Here is a 24709-nt window from a genome sequence, read left to right as displayed (position 1 = left end):
CCAATAAATTATTCCGAAAGCCTACAAGAAGATCAAAAACTATGAAACTTTATCAAAAATTAGTACAATAAAACATAAAAATACTTTAAAAAAATTCCCAAGAACGTTACCCCCGAACCCCGTTAACTTTTGATAGTCCTCCAACATTAAATCTTGGTCCCGTCTTTGTTTATGGACATCCTACTATTCTTCCAGAATTTCTAGCAAGACAATTAAAAAATGGAGTTTCATTGTCGTAAAGTAATGATCTATTGATATATACAATATTAGATCTCAGTATATTTTTTGAGGATGAGGTCAAAACACAAATGGAGATAAATAGAGATAGGACAATCAATATCCTCAAAGCAGTTTCACTCACACAAATAATTATTCCAATAAATAAAGACATATTATTGCTGGATTATGGAAAGAAAAAAGTCTTTACTACTCCTATATATTACTAATATGTAAATAAAACATTTTTACACCAGATCCAGCGCCGTGGATCTTGCCTGTCATTCTTTTAAATTCGTACCCACCTGTTATTCCAGCACACGGCCATCTTTCATAAAGCAAAAAACAAATTTGATGGAATTATTCTTCTCGTAGTCCAAGAACACAAAAACTGTATTCCCGCTTATTTTTTTTATATATTTTTAATTTCTGCCATTTTAAAAAAGAAAAGAAAAGAAATCTGATAAAGGCGAATTATATATTTAGATAAAATATACACATCAGAAACACTATATAGACTGTTTCCGATCTCCATCGCTGTATTTCCTTTTCTGTGCCTTTGAATCAACGAACCTTGGCCGGTACGCATTTAACTGCTGTTGATTTTTGATTTGTTCTTTTTCTTGATCTGGTTTTGTTTCCTTTTCGAGATCTCTACCTTCTTTAACTACATTATTGAAATGGAAAGTTTGGCATTTTTATTCCCCTGCGTGTATGCTTTTTATCTTTGGGTTTGTGTGATTGAGAAGGATAGGAGAAGAGAAATCGGATCCGTATTTAAGCCAAATCTGTGGATTTTAGTTTGAAATCGGCTTATGTAGGCTGATTATTTGGTGGATCTTTTTTTTTTTTTACTTTCCATTGCAGGTTGATCTGATTGGTTACTGTTCCTTGATACTTTCCAGAATTGGAATTGCGACATTGATCTCGGTTTGCAGTTTACCACTTCGACAAGATACGGTCTGATTCTGTATTTAGCGTGACTGGAATTGCAGTTTCTCCTATATTGTCCTAGATTGTTCGTTTGCGAGGATTTTTCTTCTGAATTTGGGAATCGCAATCAGGCTTTCCATGATCTCAGTTCTGTAATATTAGTCACGCGCTTATGATGGATCTGTAACACAGTCAGTTCTATTATGTGAGCTCTCCTTGTGAAAAATCTGCTCATGTTACTTGGGAAGAGGAGAAAAGGGGTCTGCGATATGGATGCTGGTGCAACTTGGCAAAATTTACTATGAATCATTTATATAGATGCTTATGTGTTATGATGGGTTATGATTTTGATCGTTCTTGGAGATTTACTATTAATGAATTGGTTTTTTAGTAGTTTTGAAGCTCAATATTTAAAGGGGTCCCACAATTTGGACATGAGAAGCCCCTGGTTGAACAAATTATATTCAATTGTCGGCCCCAGACCGCTGCGCAGCTGGTTTATGCTGTGTTTCATCTGCATTCTTGCCCTAATTGCAATCTTGGGATCGACCTTCTCGTCAAATGCCTTTGATTCTCCAACTTCCAGACCTTTACATGACCGATTTACAAATTACAGAAGGCAAAAGGAGCAAGTTGCTGTTGATTACTTGGAGCTGAAAACTCTATCATCTGGAGCTGGTCGCCTAGAGGAACTGGGTCTTTGTGGCAAAGAAAAAGAAAATTATGTCCCTTGTTACAATGTCACAGAAAATTTGTTGGCCGGCTTTAAAGACGGGGAGGAATTTGATCGGCACTGTGAAGTGGAAAGACAGGAAGAGCAGTGTATAATTCGCCCTCCAAAGGACTATAAAATACCGCTAAGGTGGCCATATGGTAGGGATGTAATATGGAGTGGCAATGTGAAAATATCTAAAGACCAGTTTCTTTCGTCCGGAAGCATGACCAAAAGGTATTTCTCTCTTGTTTTATTTTGATCAGTTATAATCGTATCTGTTTGACAAGAGAAAACCTTGGTCAATCAGCTTATCTTCTTGTAAATTGTTCAGGTTGATGTTATTGGAAGAGAATCAAATTGCTTTTCAATCGGTAGAGAGTTATTATAGCCACATTGCAGACCTGATAACCCCAGGAAATGAATCTGAATTTTCGCGGGCTGGTGTAAGTTCCCTTTGCATTTGTACTTACTGTTTAGTGTGTTTTTAAAGAAAAGTTTTAGGAAAACCTTGGTTTACAAAGGTAAAAAATTCTTAGTAGAATGCTTGGCTCTCGTAGTTTAAATCTAAAACTTACCACATATGTGGCTAAGATTTCAAACTGTGCTTCTTCTCTTATTTTCAAAAAGAGAGATAACTGCTTATACTGTACCATTAATTTTTTAATGTCAATTCCAGGTGCGTAATGTCCTAGATATTAATTGTGGATTTGGTAGCTTTGGAGCTCATCTAGTGTCATTGAATCTAATGGCTGTTTGTATTGCGGCATACGAGGCAACTGGAAGTCAAGTCCAGCTTGCTCTTGAGAGAGGTCTTCCAGCAGTGATTGGCGATTTTATCTCACAACAACTTCCATTCCCTCCATTATCATTTGATATGGTTCATTGTGCTCAATGTGGGATTGTTTGGGATAAAAAAGGTACTTTCTGCCTTTGTGGACTGTGAAATATTGGTATCTGCTACTTTTACTGAAATTCTGTTGGGAGCTATCAAGTTAGTTAAAAAGAAGTTGGATTTGGCTTGATTGATGCATTTACCATGATTTTTGTGGCTTCAATATTTTTGTCTTGGTATTTCGGCTGTATTGTGATTACAATTGGCAGCAACAAATTGTTTCTATTGAACCTCCACCCTCAAGTAAGTTTTTGCTTTAGAAAGATATTCCTTTTCTATTTACTCCTTATGTCAGAAACTATTTGACGAGCAAAGAATTTTTTAAAAAAGTGAAGGGTAATTTTTTTTTTTCCTTTTTCCAAAAAATTGCTTGATTTATAGAAAATGTATTCATTAAAAATTTCACAAAATGACTGGGAGAAAATTTTCATATAACTATGAGATGGGTGACGTGTTCTAAAAGTTAGTTATAGGTTGAACTATTTTTGTGGTTAAACTTAATGATTCTGAACTTTTTCAAATTCACACTGCTGCTTTCTAACTGCAAGACCATGATACAGATGGTATGTTCCTAATCGAAGTGGATCGGCTACTCAAACCCGGAGGTTACTTTGTTTTAACTTCACCTGCAAGGTCACTTGAGAGTTCAATGTACATGAAGAAGGGAAGCATGCTAATAGCATTGAAAGAATTCACTGAAAATATCTGTTGGGAGCCTCTAGCTCAAGGAGACGAGACTTCTATTTGGCAGAAAACCGAACATGCTGATTGCGTATCTAGGTGAGGACTGTTTGAATACTGTGCACTCTACCCTGAATAAGCTTAAATTTCACTTTCTTAGTTATTATTTATTAAGTGTGTGTGTGTGTGTGCGTGTTTTTTTTTTTTAAAACTTTAGTAAAGTGTGAGTCTTTGTTAATTGAGATGGAGATACTAATAAACAAGAGGACCTCTTCCCTTGATAATTGCTTAGTTTAGAAGGCTAATGACACAAATGACCATGAACTTAGGGGGACATGTTCAATTTATCCCACTAAACGTCAAAATTGTTCCATTAAATCCTTGAACCATACAAAAATGTGCAATATCATCTTATCTTCAGCGCTGCATAATTTTTACTATAATCCTGACTTACCACTACTTTATACAATAAAATAAAATTCTCATAAAGCATGGCCTGTCTCATAATTCTTGTGCAGCATTAGACATGGTAACTTGGTCATAATTAGCCAAGTTAGCGATTTGATTCTCAATTGCACCAAACTCTTTTTCTGCAAGAGCCCTCCCCTCTCTGTCCCTTCTTTGCTACTGAAAGTAATGCATAAGCAACGTTTGGCTGGAGGCAATTGGGAGGTTAGGGAGCCTTTAACTGGAGCTTCAACCAAGTGCAGTTTTTAGTGGACCCTATTGGGTTCTTGATTCAGGAAGTGATGTATTAAACCTCTTCAAAGCTTAGGACATGATACATCCTAGACTATAATAAGGTGCGCCACACGGCATTACAAATAACATTAAAAAAAAAAAAGAAGATGAAATAAAGACATTTATTTTGAGATTTTGCACCATTATTGTTCTGAAAAGGCCATTTAAGTTCTCTAATTTAAAACTCACCTAAGGAATCAGTCAGCAAGAAATACAGTTCGGTAATCAACAAAAGAAATCTTAGGACTGAGTTTGTAGGACGAATAAATAGAATTTGTAGTGTGAAAGTGAGTGCTTTCTTGCATTACCACTTCCTCTAATTCGCTTCATTGACATTTTGGAAACGAAATTATTCAAAAGAAGATGTATAAAGCATGATGTTATAGGGATTAAGGATTAATGTCTATTCAATATTATTTTATTATTATTTTTTCGATTCACCATTTAACATAACTCTCTAAAGGGGAATAGAGCCTTAGCATGGTGTTCCAAGTACGCTTGCTGAACAATGGTTCAATTCCAGTCCAGCATGGACTGCACATGCTTGAAGCTAGGACATGGGGACTACCTGTTGTCACATTTCACAGTATTGTTCTAGGTTATTTTGGGGTTCTGCCAGGAAAGGTTTTGGCACCATGGTGAAGAAAAGTCACTAACTTGGCAAATTTTCACCACATCAACATGTACAAGATACTGCATCGTACTTTAATTTAAATTTTTTAGTAAACAAAACAACGCCAAGCTAGCACAATGTGTGAATGACATTAAGGCTGTTAAAAGAGAGCATTATATCTTATAGATTTATTAAGTTCAAGGATTTAATTATGCCAATTTAATGTTAAAAATGCTACATTGAATATTTTCCACAAGTTCATATGGTTTCACCTTGTGACTTGTCTTGTTTGAATACAGAGCTTTCAATTTATGCATTTCTTAAACTTGTTGGGCAAACATTCTAATCTTTTTTCTCTCTCTCTTTCTTTGACTGTAGCAAACAGAATGCTGCTCCACTGTGCAAAGAAGGGCATGATGCTCAATCATATTATCAACCCCTTGCCTCATGTATAAGTGGAACCACTAGCAAACGCTGGATTCCCATTCAAAACAGGTCTACTAGTTCCCAGTTGAGCTCAGTTGAACTCGAATTTTATGGAAAGTATTGTTCCAATAATTTTTGTTATAAATAATATTATTATTTTATTGATTTTACTTCTTAACTGTATATTGTTTTAGTTTTGTTATTTTGCTATTTATTTAGTTTTTTCATTTTTAGATTTTTTACTCTGATGTTTGAGTGAAAGTCCTGCACCTTGGTTATTGCATTTTATTGGCCACACATTATATTCCTATGCTAGTATATTGATCCAGTTTATCCTTGCAGGAGTTCAGGCTGATGATTTCAATGAAAACTTACAGTTTTGGAGATCGGCTTTAAAGAACTATTGGTCTTTGCTTACGCCATTAATTTTTTCGGACCATCCTAAGAGGCCGGGCGATGAAGATCCATTGCCCCCATTTAACATGATACGTAATGTGATGGACATGAATGCTCATTATGGTGGGTTGAACGCTGCATTTCTAGAGGAAAAGAAACCAGTGTGGGTTATGAACGTCGTGCCCGTTAAGGCTCGTAATACTCTTCCTCTCATAATCGATCAAAGATTTGCTGGTGTTTTACACGACTGGTAAGAAATATACAGTTTGTTAAAACAAAAATATGTATACATTTTAACAGAGATATAAGATTGCAGGGAGTCTGTCATCATTTTATTTTCTTTTCGTTCTTTGGCAGAGTGGCAGAGGAGTGTTTACTCTTTTTTTTCCCAATTCTGTCATCTTGTTCTGTTACCATTTCATAAATTTATAATAATCAAAATCTTTCTTCTGTGTATTTTACTCTAGTCAAATTGAATTTGATCATTTATAGTTAATATCTTGCATATGATATTTCCATTGATTATTTGGTGGTGATTTTAATACGTGATGTCCCTGTAGAAGCATTTGAAAATCAATAGTCCCTGAATGATATGTAGGATGACGCTCCTTTTTACTCCTCTTTTGATGCAATTCTCGAAAATATGGGGATCATGTTATGCTGCTATATAAACAACATGGTTTATTCACTTTTTCATAGTCTAAAATTTGTTTATGAAAATGTAATTTGTTGTAGGAGTTTAAGATTGACTACATTGTGCATTGGTTTTTGGAACGTTTAACACAATTTGGGACCTGGGTGATGAAAAAAAGCCGTAATTTGTTGTGGGATCTTAAGATTAACTACAATGTGCATTGGTTGTTGGCAAATTTAACAAAATTTGAGATCTAGATGGTGAGAAAGATTTTTCTTTTTCTCTTGATTTTTGGGTTCCTTGTTTTCATTTCTATGCCGAGTATTTTCCACGTTAATATGGTTAGAGAAAAAGTTTATCTTTTCAACTTCAGGTAATAGTTTCATGGATGCAAATTATCTTTCGGTTTGCAGGTGCAAACCCTTCCCAACATATCCTCGAACATATGACATGCTCCATGCCAATGGGCTTCTTTCACATCTCAGTTCCGAAAGTTGCAGTCTGATGGACTTAATTCTGGAGATGGATCGAATCCTACGACCTGATGTAATTCTATCATATTTTTGCCATCTTTCATTCTTTTTCCACATTTATGCTTATATACTTTATTTAAACCAGACCTGAAGCAAGACATATGAACTTGTTCTGGACTTCTAACCTGACAATTAGGTCCCGTGTTAAAAAATTAGATCCAGTAATCAAGAATTAGATTAGAGACTAAACATGCATTAAAACGTGGAAGTCAGGTTCGTTATCAGAAGAACATGGAAATTCAGATATGATAAAGGTATGGAAATTAGAATCCACTTGCACTTGCAGCCAACCCGGATAAATAAAAGGGTTGCGGTAGGTTGGCAGCCAGCATAAAACTTTGCCGAATCTATGAAAATAAGTCAAAAATGAGAAACATAGGCAAGGGTTACCCTTCTATGAATGGGTGGGGGTAGAGAAGCTAATACATGATTATAGGATTCGGATAAGCACTTGGAACATAGGGTCACTTATAGGCAGATTAATTGGCTGAACTAGTTAACAACATGATTAGACGTAGGGACGTAGGGTTAATATAATGTCTACAGAAGACTAAACGGGGGGATGAAAATTCTAGAGAGCTTCAAAACAGAAGTTATAAATTATAGTACACTTGAATGAATAGGAATAAAATTTGTGTAGGTATAGTAATCGATAACGAACTAAAAGAAAATATCGATAAAAAGAAAAGGCGATAGGATGTTAATGACTAAATTGGTGCTAGGGCATGAGATAATTAATGTCATAAGTGCTCACACCCCGCAAATAGGATTAGATGACAATACCAATAAACAATCTGGGAGGACTTCAGTGAGATTTTTAGGGCATTCCAAGTAGAGTGAGAATATTTTTAGGGGGAGACCTCAATGGACATGTAGGAGAGATAGTGGAAACTTTGATGGTGTACATGGAGGGAATGGGTTTGAAGATAGAAATGAGGCTGAAAAAATTATTTTAAAGTTTGTCATGTCGTATGACTCGTGTATAGTAAATACGTGGTTTAAGAAAATAGAATCAAATTTAATTACTTTTAGGAGTTGGCATAACTCTAGTTTGATAGATTTCTTTCTTGCGTGAAAGATGGATAGAAAATTTTGTAAAGACCATAACAGTGATTCCTGGTAGAGTTTAACCACACAATATAGAATGGTAGTGGTGGACATATGAAAAATGGCCTAGAAGAAGTAGAGTCGCACGATAGTATAAAATTAGGCGGTGGAATATAAAAGGGGATAAGTATATGACTTTTAGGGAGAAATTACTGAAGAATGCAAATTGGGGTTTAGTTAGGGAGCCAGACCTCATATGGAGAGCTAGCGACTTGTATCAAACAAGTAGCAAAATAGATACTTGGTGATTCGAAAGGCCCTATACTTAAAGGCAAAGAAACATGGTGGTTGAATAAGGATGTTAAAAAATAGGACTAAGAGAGAATGTTATAGGAAATTACATAATGGTAGGGACGAGGATAGTTATAAAATTTCAGAAAAGAAGGAGAGATACGCCGCAAAGCAAATAATTAGTTATGTAATAAGTGAGAGAGAGAAATCTATTTATAGTCTAGCTAAAACATGAGAGAGGAAAACTAGGGACCTACATGCAAAATGCATCAAAGATATAGATGATAGAGTTTTGGTGAAGACGTAGAAATTGACGAGAATTGTAGAAATGACTTCAATGGGCTGCTTAATGGTGGTCACGGAGGGAACATCGAAGACCTTCACATCTCTCTTGAGAATAGGGGTAAAACCAATAGGACCTGATGAAATTCCAAAGGATTTAAATTAAGTAGGACTAAAAGAGAATACACGAAATGTAAGAGCAAATAAGAGAATGAACAAACGACGAATTAGATGGGAGAGCAATAACAAAAAGTACGTTTTTTGAATTTGTTGGCTTGATTTTCCAAGATGATGGAGACATTAGTATAGATTTAAAAACGGGTGGATGAAGTGGAGGAATGCATTCAGGGTTTTATGCGACCGAAGGATTCCTTGAAGGGAAAATTCTATAGGTCGGCTATACGACCCGCGATGATGTATGGTTCTGAGTAGGAAGCGAATAGAAGGACCTAAAAAGACATGGCTTGAAGTAGTAAAACTGATAGAGATTCCATAGAAATTGATGAAAGTATGATCCTAAATAGAAATGAATGGTGGAAACGAATACAAGTAGTGGATTCCCGTTGATTTTCTCGTAGACTCATGTAGCCAACCCCAAAATTAAAGGATCGGATGATGATGACGATGATAAAAATTATTAGTTGGATCAGTGGTATGAAGAAATTTTGTAAAAATAACTACTGTAGTTTTGTGTCAATTTTTGTTATTTCGAGTGTTAAAATTTTTCAAAATTCATCTACAAATTAGTTGTTTCAGGATTTGAACAATCTCCTTTGAGAGTGGATTATCCTTGAGTTATCCAAAATGTCTCTTGCGGAGGTAGAAGGCTTTTTCAAGTGGTTTTTATGTGCCCTTGAACGGTCTTTTATTGAAAATATTGGCAGCACAAAGAGAATGTTGGAGATATGCAGAAATGTTCCTCCATCAGAATGTGTTGAGACAGTAATCACGAATGTTAGACTTTTAGAGGGAAGTCTGACTTTAAAGCCAAAATGTGCATCCTACCAGTCAGTAATACGTAATACGTGCAGCCATGACATGCAAAGAAGTAAAGCTCCTGTCTTTTTTTTTTTTTTTCTTACAGAGAGTATGAGATTTTTCCGCCATTATTGAAATAAGCCACCCAAAAAATTTCCTTCTCTTCAAAAATTCTTTCATTTGCAAGTGGGAGTGTGGGAGTGGAGAACCCCTTGAGTTCTGTATTAGCCAAATTGAGTCCTCAGTAAGGTGGTTCTAGAATGCAACTAGTCTTTGTATTTTTTATGCTATTGTGGTTTGAATCTTTTCACTGTCTTTGATCTGAAGTCATACTATCATTTATTTTGCTCAATGTTATGTGTTTGGTTGCTAGGGATGGGTTGTTCTTTCTGATAACTTGGGAGCTATAGAGATGGCACGCATGTTGGCATCCCAGATACGCTGGGAGGCAAGGGTGATCGACCCACAGAATGGAAGTGACCAAAGGTTGCTTGTATGCCAGAAACCATTTGTCAAGAAATAACTGACGAAGTGTAATGAGGTCCCACCGTCCCAATCATGGAAGTATGCAATGCTTCTCTCAGGTAATCTCTAACCCCTCTATTAACTTGAAAATTGGAAGAAATGATATTTGGAATGTAATTTTAAGGAGCAATGTCATATTCGTGTTCCACAAATTGATACGTACAGGCACACAAAGAGAATTAGATACTCTTTATAGATTATTGGTTAATTAATCAGACAGTCCTAGCCTAGTTGAAAGTCGAAGTTTGGGTTGCTCTAGGTTTTCGGTCCATTGTCTGAGCTCACCATGAAGCTTTTGTAATTTACATTTGGTGGTGAGCCAGTGGACGCATGGAATGGATATTCAAAGACTTTTAACCCTAAAAGCTTTTTATTTGCTACCTCTTAATTTCTTATAGCAATCTCAGCTGCTGATAAAATACTAACTGCAAATTAATGATCAGATTGGCTGTTAGGGACACTGTTTTTGCCCTTTTGGGAAATAGTTGCTAATAACAAGCAACTGACATAACATAGTGATAATGATGATCAAAGTAGTGTTATATGAGACTTGACAAACATCTACTTTTTTTCTCTGCAGAGCATGAGCATGAAGCGTTTGCCAATATTATGTGAATTTGCTCAGAGATTGATTGATTGTCTTCAAGTCAATGGAAGCTGTGTAGAGTCGCTAATTTTTTTCTATTATTTTATTTTTTGGTCGAGGCAATTGTAGCTATTCATTCATCCAAATTTTTAACCTTGGTATTCTTGTTGCCGCATAGTGGAGTTGAAGAACACAATTCCCCCCATCTTTTAATCTAATTGCATGTTCTCTGATCTTTATTGAGAAAACCACACAATGAATACTCGAGAAGCTTAAAACACCCAAGTTCTATAAAATTCGGCCCTTCACAAAGACAGAATAAGAAAATACTAACCCAGATCTCTTAAACAGGAAAAAAAAAAAATAAAAAAAATTAAGTAAAATACTAAAATTGAGAAAATACTCATTTGCTTTGTTCATTTGGACTTCTAACAAGTCCACTCCATGAACTCATATGCTACATAAATATTCCCCGTTAGAGAGTACATGTTTGGAATGGGAAGCAAAAGTGGTCTTCAATAAGAAGAATCCAAGACCATATTCTGGCTCAAACTGGCCTATCTCTCCTCCTCTCTCTAGTAGCCATTTTTTCTCCGTATCTCCGCAATATATCTGCCAAATCGACCAAGCCTACCTCCCTTAATTTCTTCCCGACCTCCTCAAACATAACTACACCTTCTTCGGTTGAGTAATAGTGTAAAAATTTGTTGTAATCAAATCTTGGTACCTCAACTCCTCCACTAAGTGTTCTCTCCACATACTTGGTGGCTTCCAACGACTTCCCCGCTTTAACCAAACCTCCAACAAAAATAGTGTCGAAGTTCACTACTGGGTCTGGTCCCTTCCTCCCTCTCTTCCCCAAATGCGCTTGCAATAGCATAATGTAAGTATGCATTGTAGGCTCACACCCCCTCCTTATCATCTCTCTGAACACTTGAGTTGCTTCACTAGTCTTTTTCAGCCTCAGAAGCCCTTTTATTAATGCATGGTAAACACCGATTTCAGGTCTCGAAATCCCTCTGGCAATCTTATAAGCCTCTCTAACTCTCGCCCTCGCCAAAAGCCCGTCAATCAGCGAAGCCAATGTTGAATCATCTTCTTGAAATCCTCTCTTAAGCATTTCATCAAACACCATATTGGCTAGCATAACCTTGCCCTTTTTGCACATCCAATCAATGACTAGCCTGTAAGTTGAAAGACTTAAATCATCCTTCCTCATCACTCTCATAGTCCTAAACACCTTCATTGCCTCATCATATCGGTTGTTCTTGAAAAGGGTCTCCATCATTTTCTCAAACACTTGGACACCAGGCTCTAACCCTTCTTCCACCATCAAATTCCACACTTTTGAAGCCTCAATCAAGTCACCCATCTCACAAAACCCCATCACTAACCACCCATAAGTGACCTCACTCGGTTTTATAAACTCTTTCAGCTTCAAAACCACGTACTTGGCTTCCCCAACCAGCTTATCCTTACACAATATCTCCAGCACTATATTCAGAGTATCCAAACTGTACTCAAACCCATTGTCATTCATTAAACGGAAGAATTGCACACATTTTTTGAGCTCTCTGACTGAAGCTAGAGTCTTGAGAGCAATCCTAAAAGTCTTGTCATTCACCAATCCACGTTTGGCCATATCTTGGAGAACCTCCCAGAAGAGATCGATGTTTCTGGATTTGCTAATAACGTCGAGCATCTTGTTGAAGGAGGTGGAGGAGTGAGAGAAGAGAGGGTCGGAACGGGTGTAGAGGAAGAAGCGATAGACAGGACGCCAGGAGTAGGGGAATGAATTGCAGACTTGGAGGAAGAATTCGTGGGTGAGGTCGAAGGTGCAGGAGGAGAGGCTGACGTGAAGGCGGGAATCCAGCGAGTTCTGCTGTTGGTAGAGGATCGTGCATACCCGGAGGAGGTGGTTTTGGTCCACTGGAGTCGGAGGTGAAACGGTGGTTTTCGTTTTCGTTGTCGTTGAGAGGTGGAGGTGGTGAGGTTTGGTGAGTTTTAATCGTCTGATTACCATCATCATATGAATTTGAAGATCCTGTTGGTTGAATTGCACTATCTCTAGTCTTAATTATATGTATTGTGTTTTTACCTTTATGTCCTAAGGTCAGGGTCAAGTTAGTCTTTTCATTATCTTGGGTCAGTCTGTAGCCAAGAGATATATCTCTGGTAGGGTTTCCAAAGAGGCAGCCACAATGCTTTTGTTGAGGTGTTGAATGAGAATCAGTAGCTCATGCCTCAAATGTGTTCATATGTTGCTTTCTATTGCTGAGTTTGTGTAGTCAAATACCTATCAGTGGTATCGAAGCAGGTCGAAGCTCGGGACGAAGATTTCAGGCAAGTACTGAATATCGAAGATGACTTCTTCCAATGATCGGGTATTGTCTTTCCTTCCAGTGTTTGATGGAAACGATTACCCATCTTGGAAAGTAAAAATGAGGACTTTTCTAATGTCAGAAGGTCTGTGGAACATAGTTGCAAGTGGGTACAAGGAACCTGCTGACGAAGATGCTCTAGACACAGCTGGGCAGAAGGATCTGGAGAGCAAAAGGATGATTAATGCTAAGGCACTTTCGAATTTGCGAAACGGAGTGGGGGCGAGCATATTTCCCAGAATAATGAGAACCTCATATGCAAAAGAGGCTTGGGATATCATAGCTAAAGAGTTCGAGGGTGATAGCAAGACTATTATCGTCAAGCTTCAGAACCTAAGAAGGGAGTTTGAGAATCTGAGAATGCTGGAGTCAGAGTACATAAAGGGGTTTTATGACAAAATCATAAGTTTGGTAAACCAGATGAGAATCTTGGGAGAAGAGGTGTCTGATCAGAAGATCGTTCAGAAAATACTCATAAGCTTGCCTGAGAAATATGACGTTGTAGTCGCAGCTATTGAAGAATCCAGAGACCTCACGGTTCTAAAGCCAGAGGAAGTTATTGGTTCTCTTGAAGCTCATGAGCAGAGAAGACTAAGAAGAAGTGATCAATCTCAAACTCTAGAATCTGCGTTTCAAGCTAGACTCTCTCTGAAAGAGGAAGCAGGAAGGGGGAGACCATCCAATTGGAAGCACCATAACTCTCAGGAAGGTACAAGTTCTAATTCTACTACTAAAGCATCTCAGTGTGATATTTGTAAGAAGATAGGACACAATGCCTCTGACTGCTGGTTTAAGGGGAAACCACAGTGTCATCACTGCAAGAGATTTGGTCATGTACAGAAAAATTGTAGATTGAAGAAAGATAACACAGCAAACTTTGTAGAATGTAGTGAGGGACCAGAGGAAAATCTATTTTATACAATACAAGTTGATAATAACCAGATTACTGAAGTTTGGTACCTGGATAGTGGTTGCAGCAATCACATGTCTGGGAATGTTTCTCTGTTTGACTCAATCAATCCCTGCAACACCAGGATAAAGTTAGGAAATGGGTCAGTTGTTCAAGCCACTGGAAAAGGGATAGTTAAAATTAAAACTAGCACAAGTATGAAGACTATTGCTGATGTTCTATATGTACCTGATTTGAGAAACAATCTGTTGAGTGTGGGACAAATGATGGAAAGGGGCTATAAGCTATTGTTTGAGGATGGAAAATGTCGAATTTTTGATCAGAATAAGGAAGGGAAAGAGTTGATGGTTGTTGAGATGCAGGGGAGGAGAAATTTTCTGATTGATTTCAAAACAAAGGAGGAAGTGTCTCTACTGACTCAAGTGGAGGGAAGTAACAAGTCCAACCTCTGGCACAGAAGATTTGGGCATCTGAACATGAGTAGTTTAAAACAGCTTCACACCAAGAGAATGGTGACTGGATTACCAGAAATAGTTCTTCCTCAAAGTGATTACTTGTGTGAAAGTTGTGTCCTTGGTAAACAACATAGACAACCCTTTCCAAATCAAGGAAGTTGGAGAGCTCAAGGAGTTCTTGAGTTAGTGCACACTGACTTATGTGGTCCCATGAGGACAAAATCATTCGGTGGATGTAGGTATTTTCTAACATTCATTGATGATTATTCTCGAATGATATGGGTGTATTTCTTGAAGGAGAAGTCTCAGACGTTTGTTATTTTCAGACAATTCAAAGCTCTAGTGGAGAATCAAAGTGAGAAGAAAATTAAAAGAATCAGGAGTGATAGAGGGGGTGAGTATACTTCAGACAACTTTGAAAGGTTTTGTGCTGAGGAAGGTATTTGGAAGCAACTGACTGCTGGTTTTAGTCCTCAACAAAATGGTGTGGCGGAGAGGAAGAACAGAACCATTATGGAGATGGCTAGGACCATGATGACTGAGAAGCATCTTCCTGATATGTTTTGGGCTGAAGCTGTGAGTACAGCTGTGTATATCTTGAACATGTGTCCCACAAAGGCAGTAAGTGATATGAACCCAATTGAAGCATGGGGTGGAGTTAAAGTTTCAGTTGATCACCTTAGGGTGTTTGGAAGTTTATGTTACAGCCTAGTTCCAGCAGAGAAAAGGTCCAAGTTAGACCAGAAAAGTAAGAAGTGTATCTTTGTAGGATACAGTCCTAATTCTAAAGCATATCGAGTGTATGATGTAGAAAGAAAAACACTTCTTGTTAGCAGAGACGTTGTTTTCAATGAAGATTCTACCTGGAAGTGGGATGACAAACGTGAGGAACTAACCGAGGATAGTGTGGAGTTGGTTGCTGATGAACAACCACATGATAATCAAGTCCTTCCTAAAGAAAGTGATTCTGAAAGTGATCAAATTCAGACTGACCCAACAGAATATCTAGAGGATTCAGAGGAGGATCCAGAGTCCCCCCAGGGAAGAATGAGAAGTTTGCAAGAGATCTATGAGACCTGTAATGTGGCTGTCAGAGAGCTTGAAAGATTTGATGAGGCAAGAAGAGATCCAGCTTGGCTGAACGCTATGGAGGAGGAATTACACATGATCAAGAAAAACAATACATGGGAGCTAGTAAACAAACCCCAAGATAGGGAAGTGGTAGGTGTGAAGTGGATCTATAAACTTAAACTTAATCCTGATGGAACTATACAGAAATACAAGGCACGTTTAGTGGCAAGGGGGTTCACTCAAAAACCTGGGGTGGACTTCCATGAAACCTTTGCCCCTGTAGCAAGACTTGAAACTGTCAGAACTCTGATTTCAGTAGCAGCCCAGTTGAGTTGGAAAATTCACCAGTTGGATGTAAAATCTGCCTTCTTAAATGGGAGCCTAGAAGAGGAAGTTTATGTTGCTCAGCCTGAGGGTTTCTTGATTCAAGGGGAAGAAGATAAAGTGTATCGACTGAAGAAAGCCTTGTATGGCCTAAGGCAGTCTCCCAGAGCTTGGTACTCAGAAATTGACAAGTTTTTTAAGCTGAAAGGTCTCCAAAGAAGCAAGAGTGAAGGGACACTTTACACATTGAAGGAAGGTACATCTAGCTTGATTGTATCTATTTATGTTGATGATCTTATAATAACTGGCAATGATGAAGATGTGATTCAGAAGTTTAAAACTGATTTGATGAACTCTTATGAAATGAGTGACCTTGGTCTACTCAAGTACTTTCTTGGTATAGAAGTTGAACAATCTGAACAAGGGATTTTTATTTGTCAGTCAAGCTATACAAAAACAGTTTTGCAGAAATATGATATGCTGGATTGCAACCCAGTTACAATTCCCTTGATTGTGAGTAGTAAACTGTCCAAGCAGGATGGTTCTGGTAAAGTGAATGGCAATGTGTATAGAAGTTTAGTGGGGAGTCTCCTATATCTTACCACCACAAGACCAGACATAATGTTTTCTGCTAGTCTTTTGTCTAGATTCATGCAAGAACCAACTCATATTCATATGGGAGCTGCTAAGAGGGTTTTGAGATATCTCAAAGGCACACTTGATTATGGTATTATGTATGAAGCAAGAAAAGAACTGAGGTTGGTGGGATTCTGTGATAGTGACTGGGCAGGGTCTCTAGATGATTGGAGAAGTACTTCTGGGAATGTGTTTGGTTTGGGATCAGGTATGTGTGCTTGGGCATCCAAAAAGCAGAAGAGTGCAGCTCTCTCTACAGCCGAAGCTGAATATGTGGCTGCGTCTAAGGCAACCTCCCAGGCAGTATGGCTTAGGAGGGTTCTTGAAGATATAGGTCTTGCTCAAACTGGTTCAACTGATATTTTTTGTGATAACAAATCTGCTATTGCCATTGCCAAAAAATCCGGTGGATCACAATCTGACCAAGCATATTGCTCTTAGATACCAGTTCATCAGAGAAGTGATTGAGGAAGGAGTTGTTAGTTTGAATCACTGCAGTAGTGAAAAGCAGGTAGCAGATATCTTGACCAAAGCTGTTCCTAGAGGCAGGTTCTGTTTTTTGAGGAGTCAGCTTGGTGTGATTCCAAGAGTGCAATTCAGGGGGAGTGTTGGTTGAATTGCACTATCTCTAGTCTTAATTATATGTATTGTGTTTTTACCTTTATGTCCTAAGGTCAGGGTCAAGTTAGTCTTTTCATTATCTTGGGTCAGTCTGTAGCCAAGAGATATATCTCTGGTAGGGTTTCCAAAGAGGCAGCCACAATGCTTTTGTTGAGGTGTTGAATGAGAATCAGTAGCTCATGCCTCAAATGTGTTCATATGTTGCTTTCTATTGCTCAGTTTGTGTAGTCAAATACCTATCAGATCCACTGTTCCGATTTTTGGATTGTTGAAGGGGAAGGAGAAGGGCAGAAGAGTAAATACCTATAGGAAAAAAAATTTTAAAAAAAATGTAAAAGGGAAAATAAAAAATGGAGATGCAGGGGATCGAACCCTGTACCTCCCGCATGCAAAGCGGGCGCTCTACCATTTGAGCTACATCCCCATGTTTGCCATCCCACTAGACTTTAAATTATATAACTTAATATTATTCTTTCCATATCAATACACAAAGGTAAAAAGATGTATAAACAAACACCTCCAAAGTCTGAGTGTAGATAATTTACATCATTGATAAATTTTTCCTGAGTTATGTAAAATACTTCATTCTTTTTTTAAAAAAAATACAGGGGAAGGGGAGGGGCAGCTTGAATTCTAGACGTCCATAAGATACCATACACATGATGACATGAGTGTCATTTGAGTTACTCGTGATTCTCCTGTAAAATACCTCGTTGAAATATATAAATAACACTTTTCTCTTATTTAATGCCAACTCCCAAGTCGACAAAGATGGAAGGAAAACACATGAGCCAAATGACTAATGAGGCACCAATCCTTGGAAACACTATTGTACATTTAACAAACTGCCACACACATATTAATTGACATTCAATTAGCAATATTAAAAGAAGAAGTAGTATAAACAAATGTTTAAGGGTACTAAATACCGAAAAAGCCCCTCCAAGAGAGGTGATCGAACAAATCCAACTAGGGAACAAAATAAGAAGGGTAGATGCATGCGCACAGGCATAGATGATAGATAGGAGAGGAGAGAGCCATGCCCGAAAAGAATAGATCACGATTTGCGCGCTTCCTCTTTCAAAATGATACCCCCATAAACAAATCAAGCGGTCCACATCCGGTCTTTCTTCCCTACACGTTGCTCGACCTTTAACTCCTCACTTTTTTCCTCGCATTCGGCGTTTCCACGTCTATACTCATTTTGACCGTTTCTCTCTCCCGGCTTTCTACTTCTCCCTCCATCCCTCTTCTTCTTATTCTTAGTAGTGTGTGTGCGTCTTGCGTTTTCTCGGTAATCTCTCTCTGCAATGTCGATCGAGAAGGAGAGAGAGACTCATGTCTACATGGCCAAGCTCTCCGAGCAGGCCGAACGTTACGAAGGTAATTTCTTACGGATCTGTCATTTTATTTTATTTTGATAATATTCTGGATCTGCTTTATCGTTTCTTCTGAACATAGGCATATTTGAATGCTTATCTGAAAATTTGCCCAGTGAATGATCAATTGGGGAGTTAAGATTTTGGTTTTGGACGTTTGTGAATATTTGGATTGATTTGTCGATATTAACTGCGATCTATGCATTATAGATATTTGTTTCTCGAGCCATGCTAAGCTTACATAGTTTTGTTACGTTTAGGTACATAGTTGTTTTGATTGGATTCAAATATGTTTTGTTACGTTTATTGATTTATTGCTGCATATGTTTTGAATCTGATATGTACTCTTTTCTATGAGAAACTGATTTATTGTTAATATGTGCTATATTTTGAATCTGATATGTACTCTTTTATAGGAGAAACTGATTTGCTGTTACCATACACTATACCATGGGAAGGTGACCGTTATGTATTAATATGCATAAAATGGGGGTAAGGTGATCCTTGTATGGAAAGAATTTTTTCCGATCGACCTTTATGGTTTACAAGCCTAACTATCTTTGTCCATGTGTAGAACGTTTCGTACAAATATGAACTTGGACAAAAAAGTAAAAAGTTCGTCCATGGAAAGAGTTGAGTAATTTCAAACCAAATGGAAAAGATTGTAATGTTAAAATAAAGTCAAGGGCGCCAATATGGTAGCAACAGATACAACTGTAACATACATTCATAGCTTCTAAAGAAGGGGAAAAAAACGACAGACTTTCCTTTTCCATATGTCAAAAGTTTATGGTTACCCAATTATCAAGAACGTTTCCACGTTTTGTTTCAATTTCTTCCATAGCTCTTCTTTTTTTCTCTGATTGCATTATCCATGATATAGCAAGAGGAATGAATTACTCTACCTGTGAAGAGCTAAAAATAGGACCCATCATATATTGCTTTTTGGTAAATACCAATAATATGTTGTTCGCCTTCTGTTGATGCTAATCTATAATAAATGTCCTTGCTATTTAGTATGTTTTAATAACTTTGTTGGATGGTAGAATTAAATGTGCTTCGCTAGTGGTGTGAGCTTATTTATCTGGATCTGTTACAATGGAGTTTTGCCATGATGTTATCAAGATGCACAGATTTTATCTCTACGTAAAAGGGAACATTAAATTGGAACTGGTTTTTCGACTACCAACTATGCAATATGACTGAATTTTCTTAAAACTTCATATTGTTTGATGACACAGAGATGGTTGAGAGCATGAAAAGTGTTGCCAAACTTGATTGTGAACTGACTGTGGAAGAGAGGAACCTTCTCTCTGTGGGCTACAAAAATGTGATTGGCGCCAGGAGAGCTTCTTGGCGCATTATGTCTTCAATTGAGCAGAAGGAAGAGTCCAAGGGAAATGAGCACAATGTTAAACTGATAAAGGGTTACTGTCAAAAGGTTGAGGAGGAACTCTCCAAGATTTGTGGTGACATCCTGACCATCATAGACAAGCACCTTATCCCTTCTTCTACCTCGGGAGAGGCTACAGTGTTCTACTACAAAATGTGAGTATCTACTCATCTTAGCTTGAGGCGTTTATTCGAGGCAGAAGTCACTCCTCTAGAGATTTATAAAAATGTAACCCAGAAAATCTGCATGCGTATCCATGCTTGTGGATGGTTGTATTCTCAATTCTTTCTATCCTGCTGAAAGTAGCCTCTTTTTTTGACATTGTTATAAGAAAAAAAAAAATTCTTGTGTTTGGATATGATGATAACTCACTATTTCTGCCTTCCACACAAGTGGTGCACTTGTAAAGTCCTGTAACCTTCTTTCTAATTTATTATCATTAGCCATCTTGTTGTTGGTTCAAGCAATTATTGCATGAATTTTTTGAGTGATTCATATTTTGGTCTTACTTATGCATGCTTAAGTTATTTTTGGGACATGATATAAGCAAAAACCTAAGCTCTAGTAACTTACTTATTTTAATTACTTACTTTCTGTCCATCCCCACCCCCCCCCCCCCCCCCCCCCCCCCCCCCCCCCCCCCCCCCCTCTACGGGGCACTTGTGCAAAGAGTTGTTTACCTTCTGTTTTTACCTTGTGACATTATATAAGAAAAAACCTAAGCTCTAGTAACTTAGTTATTTACTAGTTGACTTGCACATTCATGGCATATTCTTTTAGGAAAGGTGATTATTATCGTTATCTTGCTGAATTCAAGGTTGACCAGGAAAGGAAGGAAGCTTCTGAGCAGTCTTTGAAGGGTTACGAGGCATGTGAAGTGACTTTTTAAATGAACACTCAGCAAATTACTGCATAAATATTTAGTGTTCTCTACTCTTTTATTGCATTAAGCTGTCAATTTTATTTTCTTTTAGGCTGCTTCCAGCACTGCAAACACGGAACTTCCTTCAACCCACCCAATTCGTCTTGGCCTTGCACTTAACTTCTCGGTTTTCTACTATGAGATCATGAATTCCCCTGAGAGGTATACACATTGCTTTGGGTATTGTAGCATTCACAATACAGGTTTCATAATCATGACCTTTCCATGATTTAAACTTTCAGGGCATGCCATTTGGCTAAACAAGCTTTTGATGAGGCAATTGCTGAGTTGGACACTTTGAGTGAGGAATCATATAAAGACAGCACCCTGATTATGCAGTTGTTGAGAGATAACCTTACTCTATGGACTTCTGATTTGCCGGAAGATGGAGGTATAATAGATGGAAATAAAATATCCTAATTGCATGGACACTATTTGGTAATGGTAAATGCATACCCGCAACCTACTAAAACTATATTTTAGTTTAGAAAACTGGCATTCAAAGTCAGATCAAACATAGATAGTCCACTGTTGACATAAATACATCACCACAGCGTTCTCCATTGTATGTGAGTTTTTAGCTTTCTCTATTCAGAAATTTAGCTACTAGATCTCCATCTCAGCCGTACAATGCATTTATACAGATGAAGAAAACTTCAAAGGTGAAGAATCCAAACCTGCTGAAGGCGAGGTAAGATCTCTCATGATCTATTTTGTTGCATAACCAAAGTTTGATTTTCTTTGCCTTTTTGAAAGATCTCACTTTGTTACTTTGTAATTTGCAGCACTGAAGTTGTTTTTGAGAACCTTGCACATGGCTATTGGATGTTAGACTACTTTGCAGAGGTGTCTACTTTATTATTGTTTCTCATAAAAGAAAGCGTAAACAGCATAGACAGTTTTTGACGTGGATTTGATCATTTTGAGTTGAGTCCTTCCAACTTCAGATGATGAGATTGATCAATTCCTACCCTTTTTTTTTTCCTAGAGAAGAGAACTATTGTACTTCTCTTTTTCGTTCTTTCGCTTTTCCTTTTACTTGATGTTTGTTTATGTGAACTTGTCATAAGGTGATGCATATTTTCTAGAGTTATCGATATTTTAGCTTTCATTTACACGTTTTCCACCAACTGCTTTTGGTTGTGGCCCTGTGCAAGAAGTAGCAAAAGAGGGATCGTGCATTCCCTCTTCTGATAAACAGAATTGGAATCAGAATATATTTTATTTGAGGGTTATGGCTTTATTATCTAATGCCACTGAAAGACCCTGCTTTATATACTTATATGTCATGCGAAGATGCGATTCCTTGGATGTGGAATAAAGTTATACCAGTTGACATGTGACTTCTCATACTCATTCTGCATCCAGTCTGCACTAGACACTTCAATTTGTGCTACATTATTGATTAGCCATTGTTGTGTTCTATGATGTTTTGTTTCTCACTATGTGCGGGAACGTCCCACCAAATAGGCATAATAGTGTGAGCTTATTTTCTCATTCACATCTCTTTTATACACTAGTGCATGGTTAAGTTAATTGGGATGAATCCTTTAAATTGAGAAACTCAAATTCAACTTTCCATATTAATTCATTAGACGTGTTAAGGGAGAGTGCAAAATTATTCAACTATATTGATAAATGTTACCTATTAAAGCTGCCAATTTTATATTTTCGTGAACCCAATTCGGCAACTTGATCCAATCCAGAGCAATTCAAAAGATCTCTCTATTGTGGTGTACTTGCAGAGTTAAATGCACATTTCATTACTGCAAGATAGGAATGTTTACAATTACATCACTCACAATCAAACATTTGCAATAGAATCACTCAATATTTTTTTATGGACACCCACACAAATAGTGGGACGTACATAGCATCAAAGTGAAAATAATTGATTTCACTGCCATAGTTGATTTTATCAACATTTATACTATCATAATATATGTTACTGTCGAAATTGTCTTGTCAAATAGACTCTAAATAACTCGGACCGAGTCCAGACCGGGCAAATGGCACAATTCAATTCTTCTTCAATAGGTGTCCATTTTCGTCTCACCATGAAAAGTATGTGGACTCATTTAGACGTGGACGTTAACAATGAACTGTTTAGAGCACTTGCAATGGTGTTATTTTGTCTGGGCCAATAAATATATATGGGGTTTTGTGTTTTGTTGATGTGGTTGTATTGAGTTTTGTGTTTTGCTGACGTGGCTATATTGGGAGACGTGTTTTATATTGAAAGATTGTGTTTTGGTGTAGTTTTATTGGGGAGAACATGGAGGGCATGGGAATTTGTTGGCCACCATGTTGGGTGGGAAGGAAAATGTATAGAAATTTATGTTTTGTTGATGTGATTATATTGGAAGATGTGTTTTGTTGATATGGTTGTTTTGAGAGATGTGTTTGACTTGACTTTTATGTAATAGAAGTGAGACCCAATATAAAATTTGGAAAATGACATATTAATACCACTTTTAAAACTGTTGGACATCTAGATCCACTTCAAAAAACTTTATCCCTCATAAGTCCATTTTTATTTTTTATAATATTTAAATCATTTAAATTTTATCTTATTCCTTTTTTACCCTTTTTAAAGAGGATTAGATCTAATATAGTTTTCTCTCTTGTTATATGCTACATCTCTCTTATCTCACTACATCTTCTCTCTCTACTACATCTATCTCTTATCACAATAACTTTCTCTCTCCTACTGCATCTCTATCTTCATCACAACAACTTTCTGTCTCCTATTGAATCTCTCTCTTTACTACGTCTTTCTCTCTTTCTCATCTCTTTTTATGGCTATCGTTTTGGTCCAAATATGACTGGGCATTATGCGTCTCTATGAGGGGAGTCTAATGGTGATGGTGGTATTACAAATTATTGTCGAAATCGATCGGATCTGAAGTTTTTTATCCAAATTATAACACTGGCCGACCAATGTTACTGTTTTGAAACAGTAACATTGGTAACACTAGGCGATCAATGTTACTATTTGAAATAGTAACATTGACCGAACAATGTTACTATTTTAAAACGGCCATATCCGATGATCGTTTTGGCCCATACATGACTGGGCATTGTGCGTCTCAGTGAGGGGATTCTAATGGTAGTGGTGGTATGGCGAACCGTCGCTAAAATCGACCGGATCTGAAGTTTTTTCAAAATAGTAACACTGGCCGACCAATGTTACTGTTTTGAAATAGTAACATTGGTAACACTGACCAACCAATGTTTTTGTTTTGAAACAGTAACATTGACCAATGTTACTGTTTTAAAATGGCCAAATCCGATGGCCGTTTTGGGCCGTACCTGACTGGGCATTGTGTGCTTCAATGAGGGGAGTCCAACTGTGATGGTGGTATGGAGAACCGCCACTGAAATCGATCGGATCTGAAGTTTTTTTTCCAAATAATAACATTGGCCGAGATGGATTTGATTACCAGAAGATGTCTTCCCCGATTTCCAAATCGTAGCAATAAAGCAAATCCCATCTCGGCTCTCGAGATGCTCTCTTGTTTATCCTTTATTTCTTTATGTGTTTTTATCTTCTTGTTTTTTTTTTACTTTCTTGGAAGGATAATGTTGTTTTTCTAGCTAATTCTCACTTATTTTGTTCGGAAATCGAAAACCCTAGAATGTCTGGTTCTGTCTGTGAATTTTTGCATTCAGATCTACGAAGTTACCACGTTTTTGAGGTTTATGTGGTTTGAATTTTGTTTTGTTTGGTGTGTTGGCAGCTTGAATTTGGAGGTCGAATGGATGTTGGCGGTAGTAGTGGTGGTAATGGGGGCCAGCGTAGAATTTCAAAGTTGTTATGAGAGAGATGCAATAGGAGAGAGAAAGTTATTGTGATAAGAGAAGAGAAGTGTAGTTGTGGGAGGAAGATAAGGATAAAAAAGTAATTAGCATATTAGTGGTACCTTAGAGGGATAAAGTTTTTTGGACTGGACCTAAGTGTCCAAAAGTTTCACAAGTGGTACCGGCCTGGAATTTTCCCTATAAAATTTTATTGACCCAGCAAATTCTGACTAGTGCAATTGCTCTAACCGCCTCAAGAGGCCGATAAAAGATGGGCGTCAACTGCAGAAAAAAGCCCAAAATATATGCCGCATCCCTGGACCCACC

General features: G+C 37.5%; 3 protein-coding genes and 1 non-coding gene across 6 annotated transcripts; 2 read left to right on the top strand and 2 right to left on the bottom strand.

The window, feature by feature from the left end:
- The first annotated feature begins 637 nt into the window (after positions 1 to 637).
- LOC120002184 (probable methyltransferase PMT5) lies at positions 638 to 10720 on the top strand. 3 transcript variants are annotated; one of them, XM_038850813.1, is made up of 10 exons: positions 638 to 797; positions 1084 to 2098; positions 2196 to 2307; positions 2541 to 2781; positions 3317 to 3536; positions 5170 to 5330; positions 5560 to 5863; positions 6661 to 6793; positions 9752 to 9962; positions 10490 to 10720. In XM_038850813.1, exons 2-9 carry the CDS (start codon positions 1491 to 1493, stop codon positions 9899 to 9901), a joined length of 1929 nt encoding a protein of 642 aa, XP_038706741.1. In that variant the 5' UTR covers positions 638 to 797; positions 1084 to 1490; the 3' UTR covers positions 9902 to 9962; positions 10490 to 10720. The 3 variants fall into 3 exon arrangements, with proteins under 3 accessions (XP_038706741.1, XP_038706742.1, XP_038706743.1); XM_038850814.1 differs by having other exon boundaries at positions 10484 to 10720; XM_038850815.1 differs by having other exon boundaries at positions 651 to 797; positions 1122 to 2098.
- A 33-nt stretch (positions 10721 to 10753) lies between these two features.
- Positions 10754 to 12549, bottom strand: LOC120002185 (putative pentatricopeptide repeat-containing protein At1g26500). Its single transcript, XM_038850816.1, has one exon. The coding sequence runs from the start codon at positions 12516 to 12518 to the stop codon at positions 11037 to 11039; it is 1482 nt and encodes a 493-aa protein (XP_038706744.1). The 5' UTR covers positions 12519 to 12549; the 3' UTR covers positions 10754 to 11036.
- Positions 12550 to 17238: 4689 nt separating this feature from the next.
- Positions 17239 to 17311, bottom strand: TRNAA-UGC. Its single transcript has one exon. It is a non-coding gene; the product is annotated as a tRNA-Ala (tRNA).
- Positions 17312 to 17918: 607 nt separating this feature from the next.
- On the top strand, positions 17919 to 21693 carry LOC120002276 (14-3-3-like protein GF14 iota). Its single transcript, XM_038850967.1, has 7 exons — positions 17919 to 18270; positions 19508 to 19814; positions 20440 to 20527; positions 20634 to 20743; positions 20824 to 20972; positions 21226 to 21272; positions 21367 to 21693. The coding sequence occupies exons 1-7, from the start codon at positions 18198 to 18200 to the stop codon at positions 21370 to 21372; spliced, it is 780 nt and encodes a 259-aa protein (XP_038706895.1). The 5' UTR covers positions 17919 to 18197; the 3' UTR covers positions 21373 to 21693.
- The last annotated feature ends 3016 nt before the right edge of the window (positions 21694 to 24709 follow it).

This window comes from Tripterygium wilfordii, chromosome 7, assembly GCF_013401445.1.
Source record: "Tripterygium wilfordii isolate XIE 37 chromosome 7, ASM1340144v1, whole genome shotgun sequence".
Classification (NCBI taxonomy): Eukaryota; Viridiplantae; Streptophyta; class Magnoliopsida; order Celastrales; family Celastraceae; genus Tripterygium; species Tripterygium wilfordii.
The sequence above is the reverse complement of the archived record's forward strand: the minus strand, read 5'-3'. Positions and strand labels throughout refer to the sequence as shown.